The sequence below is a fragment of the Phalacrocorax carbo genome, chromosome 1, assembly GCF_963921805.1.
Source record: "Phalacrocorax carbo chromosome 1, bPhaCar2.1, whole genome shotgun sequence".
NCBI classification, from domain to species: domain Eukaryota; kingdom Metazoa; phylum Chordata; class Aves; order Suliformes; family Phalacrocoracidae; genus Phalacrocorax; species Phalacrocorax carbo.
The window spans coordinates 66,117,441-66,123,462 of NC_087513.1; the positions used below are offsets into that span (position 1 = coordinate 66,117,441).

At 40.1% G+C, this 6,022-nt stretch overlaps 1 protein-coding gene across 1 annotated transcript in view; it reads left to right on the forward strand.

Moving 5' to 3' along the window:
* The window catches only part of PKP2 (plakophilin 2), a 43,676-nt gene extending 37,954 nt beyond the window's left edge, over positions 1–5,722 (forward strand). Inside the window, exons 11-13 of the mRNA XM_064457654.1 lie at positions 298–487; positions 1,467–1,554; positions 3,093–5,722. Of these exons, the coding sequence (XP_064313724.1) occupies positions 298–487; positions 1,467–1,554; positions 3,093–3,161 (347 nt within the window). The 3' untranslated portion in view covers positions 3,162–5,722. The remainder of the gene's footprint in view (positions 1–297; positions 488–1,466; positions 1,555–3,092) is intronic.
* The last annotated feature ends 300 nt before the right edge of the window (positions 5,723–6,022 follow it).

The following is a 6,022-nucleotide window of genomic DNA, read 5'->3' on the forward strand; positions in this document are numbered from 1 at the left end:
GGACACAGGGCTCCTTGGGTAGTGGCAGCCTGCTGCTAGCACATGCCTAGGGACCTCACTAGGGTACAGTAGGTATTAATGTATTGTGTATGAGGCAAAATACCTACTGTCCGATTTAGTGCGGACACAGCTTAACCTAAATTTTGGGGCTGTAATGCAGGTTTGAAACCGTGACTCTGTTGGGGGCGCAGACAGCACCCTGATAGGTGGTAATGGGAGGAGTAAGGTCTTGTAGGACCCCTAGATAAACCTGCACCTATTAGTAATGGAGTTGCTTGTCTCTCTTCCAACTTCTAGCAAGAGAAGTTTTGCCTGATTTGGTCTCGGTACTTCCTGAGTCTGTCCCGGCGTCTGATATTGTCTGTGAAACCACAGCATCCATCTGCTACACTTTGTACAATTTGACACAGAGCAATTCTCACAACGCACGGCTTCTCCTGAGTGCTGATGGCCTACCAAAGATTATTACCATCAGCATGAATGACAGGTAAGATGCCTGAGAAGCCTTCCCTCCATTCCCTGGTGAAAAAAGAAGCTGCAACCTCTGTCACTTGAAGGGAAAAAACACTGCATCTTAAGGTACAGGACAGCTTAAACAAGTGACTGTGATGTGAATAGAATTGCACATATTGGGAAATACAGAAAAATCTCTTAAAACAGCTGTTCCATCCACAGCTAAATTTGCCACGTTCCAGCATTTTAAATAGTTCCTCAGAAGATGATGGCACAATATCATTTATATTCTAATATTTATAGTGGCTGACCATCAGATCTGATCAGGCCCCAAAACGTTTCTGTATTTCCTGTTCTCTGTAACACAGCCCTGATAATCTTTAGCAGAAAAGTGCCGAGGTATATTTTATAGCACTGATAGAACTGTACTTAAAAGTTATTTGTAAAGGGGCATAATAGATGAGGAATTTCCTTTAATCGTTATTTAATATGTAATCACATGCAACCAATGTTTACTCAAATAAGAATAATTAATGCTTTGTGAATGTGAATAATTATTCTGTTTGCCTTCCTCTCTTTTTACAAAATGAAAGAGGAAAATCATCTCAGTAAAGGAGGCCTCATGAGGCTCTGAATAGTTTAAATCCTATCTAACTAACCAGAGTTTTTACCTGCTGGAAAGATCCTTTCAAATGCTTGTTATGTTGAGGTGTATTTTCCTCAACTGAATACGAACAGTATGATAGCTGCTCTAAGATGAAGGCCAGAGAGTACTTAAATTGTCTCTAGTTTTGAAGAATGAGTGAAGCAGGGAGGTATGTTGCATTTGTTTCAGTAGTCAGGACAGCGTGAAATGTGCCAGAATACGTAAAGAGCAGTAAACCAGCATTTAGGAGGAGAGAGGGACAGAAAAAAAAATGCTGCAAGGTTCTGTTTGCTGAAGTCTGCACATGCACTGTGATTATGAAGTGGGAATTTAAACATGTTTTATCATTCTTTTCACAACATTGCAGTAATATGTTCAGCAAAGCTAGTAAGGCTGCTTCAGTCCTCCTCTACGCCTTGTGGTCACATACGGACCTCCACAGTGCTTACAAAAAGGTAAGATCTGGGTTAGAGCAAAGACATGTCACCTGTCCTTTCGGACCTAGAACCCTCTCTTTTGTCTTCTGGGGCCCTTAGCACTTCTGCACTGTTAAGGAACAACCTATGATAGGCTGTCGGGTGGTCTCTGAATTTGGTGGTTTTATTACTTGTACATAATCCTGCACAAGCAATGCACGCCCTTAATTTTTGCTCATCTGTGTTCATATTCTCTGCTTCTGTGGTTTTATATCCACTGGCAAAGTTTATGAAAAACATTGCTGCTGCCTGCCAGAAGTCTCAGATGGTGAGAAGTAATGCTCAGTAGGTGTCTGTCCACCACCGACTGAACCAACCTGACACAAAGAGCCTAAGGTGCCAGCAAAAGCAAAGGCAGGGTGAGGCAGCTTCCTGCTTTAAAACCAGAACAATTTTGTTCTCCTTGTTGTTTGTACGGTCTGTGAGCCCAGGTGTTAGTTATATTCAGACAAAAAGGTAGGGCCTGGGAAAGGTTTTGGCAAATATTTACTGCCACATTCAAAATCAAACAAAAAATGACCAGCATGAATCAGCCAAAAAACCATTTTATTTCTTGCCTTTTGAAGCTGGGTTGACTTCAACCTACCTACCTGCAACCTGCATTTCAAACTGTTTTCGTTCCTTGTTTACTTGCTGGTCAGAATTTCTGTCACCTAAAATTCCTTATACCCTAAAATTATTACATTTTCTCAAGCTCTAGCCTTTAGCGTTTATTTGTCAGCTTATTTCTTCTTGCAGATTTTTTGTTGAAATTTACTCCAAAAAAGTTATGTAGTGTCGTATCCTTTAACAGTCTTACATCACACTCAGCAGTATACTGCCCCACAAACCAGAAATCTGCGTTCAAGAGTAAGGGTGTCGTACCCATGTGAACTCTAACTGGATTTTATTGTCTCTGGTTTTTTGCAACTGCATTCCTGACTTTACTGTACAGCAATATCCCCGATGGCATGAATTTTCTGAGGTCACTGGTACTTTGGGTATGCCTATAAGACACATTTGTCAGATGTGAGTTTCAAAAAATGCTGATTACTTGCTGCTCCTGTGCAAACTGGGTCTCCTAGAGATATCGGGTACAGCACTGAATACTGCAGGCTACCTAATGCCTAGACATTTTTGAACAGCCAGTCTAATAGGCAACAGAAATCACTTGATCAAATGAGACTGATAAAATCCTGAGTCATTTTGGCATTGCCCTGTACTCTTTGTTCAGGCCGGTTAATCTCAGCTGACATTAGTCACCTATGAGTTAGGATTCTGTAGAGCTTAGCTAGAAGAATAGGCTCCCCATACAGCCAGTGGAGAGAGTTGAGCAACTCCAGTAATTCATCTCACCTGTCTTAGACTGAACAGAGTCACTCCTGGGAGATGCCTGTCCTGTCTCTGTTGACCATAGAGGATTCTGCCTAGACCCCCTACCATGGCTCCATATCTAGTTTTTAGGCAGCTGAACCCTCCGTTCCCTTGCAGAATCAGCACTGAAGATAATGAGTTATTCTGTTTCTTTCATTCCAAAGGCTGACTTTAAGAAGGCGGATTTCATCAATACCCGGACCACAAAAGCCTATAACTCACTAAAAGATTGAATCAGATCATAACACCACTGAAGACAAATGAGATCATACATCAGTTAATGTAACTATCTTCACACAGTTGGTGTTGCCATCATGAACGAGGAAGTATCAGAAAAAGGAGTCTGATTTTATATGGGACTTGAGTGACCAGAGGATAGCTGTTTTGTGTTTTTAATCCTAATCACCTTGTTGTCACTGTATATATCAATTTAATAACCTTTTATCAATATAAGAATAACCAAAGATGGATTCTTCAGGGTGTCTGAGGTGAAGTTTCATCCAGGTTGACCACTAGTCAGAGCTTCAGATGACTGCCTTTAGTCTAACAGGCATTATACAGAGAGGTTTGAAATGCTGATTGGCAGCAAATTCTTTTCAGACTGTTTTATACAGATAGTTTTCTACAGTGGGTAAGCATCAAGTGCACTGCTCAGGGCATAGTAGTTTTTCACGCTTTTGTTTCTTCCCACATGCTAAATAAGAATCTTCAGGCTCCGTGAGTATACACAAGAAGCTGTTTCACTACCTGCATTAAAAAGCACCAATGAAGTTAAAATTATTATTTTTTTATTGCTTGTATTCATGTGCTCACTGGTTCTTTAGCCTCTTTCCTTCGAGATTTCACCAACAACAGCAACAAAACTGATTTTACATGGGTCTTGTCATCCCTTGTTCCTCTCATCCTCCCTCATACGGGGCTGCTGGAATTTATAACTGTGTACAGAAAGGGTTTTAACTAGAACCATGATCTTTCAGATGCTTTGGGCTAAACTTAGACCCATCATTTTTGCTAATTGGTGGAACAGTTATTTGCTGGTGATTCAGTGTTTATTTTAAGAAAATTGCATTTTCAAAATTATTCTTCTGATAATCTATATGTAGTAAAGGGAGTGGAGTCTTGCCTTTAGTTTTGAAGTAATAGATACATACACACATGAGAGGTTAGACTGTGCTGCTCAAAGAATTCATCTGATCCTGCTCCATATTCTCTTACTCAGAATCATCATCCTCCCTACAGCAATTATGTGCAATGTGATAACTGAAGGACTATGCCTGCACATGTGGGAATAGGTAACAGGAGGAGAAGAATTCCTAAGCACCTAAAGGCTGTTCCCATTTTATGATCCTCAGAGAGGGAAAAGAAGCACTAAAAACCCCCATCTGATACCTTTAGTAAGCGAGGTTATCTCAACAAACCAGTAGTTAAATTGTCCATTAAACCAATAGGAAATTAATATTTAAATATATGAAACTCTGTGGATTGGTTTATCAGCTGATGTGATCTGGCATTACTCTTCTGAAATCAGGGGAGCTAAGCTACATTTAAGGCAACCGAGACTTTGGCATATGTATTTACAAGCCTTCCTGCACAAGTGGAGCCTGTCCTGTACCCCCACACTGAACTGCCTGCACAGGAGCTATTACAGCTGTTCTTATCAGAAGGGGATGCATAATCCTTGGTGTAGGGACCTCACAGAGGAGATCATCAGGCCTGTTCGTTTCAACACTCATGGCCAAAGGTCTAGCTCCTACCAGAAACTTGCAACCAGCGGATTGTGATATTGCACTGTGTCCAAACATATTTCTGGATATTGGGGAGCTAAAGGCTGCTGGTATGTGCACATAGTTCTCATAGGGTTCCCGGGAAGTCCCTCAATTGCATGCAGAACCGAACGTGTCCTGGGAGTTAAGGAAACAACCCAGCTTTCACGTTACGGATCATTTTCATGATCATTTTCATTTCTGTTAGTAATCTGCACTTGCTTTGAATAACTCGAATTAAATGCATTCCAGTAAGAGGTTTTAAAAATACTATTGGTTTTTTAGGAGGTTGTTTTCAAAATACTCCAGGTCCAAAAACAACACAGGGGAAGGGAACTTACAGCACTGCATGTTGAGGAAATTGTTTTTCTAATTTTTTAAAAATATGATACAAAACAGACAATTAAAATCTAATTTTTTCTTCTGATTAACTTGTTAACCCAAGTAACACTGCATATGCCATGAATGACTAAACACCAGGAAACATGGACAAGTCTACTTTTACTGCCCAAAAAGTAGTGGTAGGCAAAATTAATATACAAAGAGTAAACCTAAATACAGAGTAGCATGGGCATGAAGGACTGCAGTCTAAAGATCAGGAAGGGGGCTTTTAGAAATACTCAGATATTGGTTTAGTTCTGTGAAACTCACAGGGTATTAAAAAAAAAAAAAAAAAAGAAAAACCAACCAAAACCCACACAAAAACACAAAGACAATGCTGGGCATTTTCAAATGCCCTATTTATTATACCTAACTCCCAGTAAGATGTGCTTAAGAATGGGGTGCAAACTTCTTGGGTTGTTTCTATTGAATGTGTCCCTTTAAAATCAAAGCAGTGTTCAGAAGTCACAAAGACGAAGTATCAGCCCTGGCAGCAACTGAAAGCTATAAACAGGAATGAGAAACAATGACACACCTTATTACAACTGATCTCCTACTTGTATGCAATCAAAAACATTTCAGCAGGACTCCAAAGAAAGCAAAGAATGTTAGTCAGAGAAATAATAAAGTGTTCTCTCTACTGCAAAAAATTTGCCTTTGGTCTTTGTTGTTATTAGTGAACCTACTTGCTGGGATGCAGCAAATGTGCGTTCAAGCCTTGGCACTTTCTTTAAAAGGGCAAATTAATTTCTACATTAAATCTAAGTACAGAGACTTATACTTTTCTACAACAGGAGAGTGTTACTGAAGGCAAGCTGTGTAATGCTCCTGTTGGCATTGGGGTGCTCCTGCAAATAATTTATTTCAACTTACAGTTCTCTTTGTCCAGTATTGCTGACTGATCAAAGCACCTGACATCCTGTCTTCACCCCTCTTTAATTTGTCTTTGC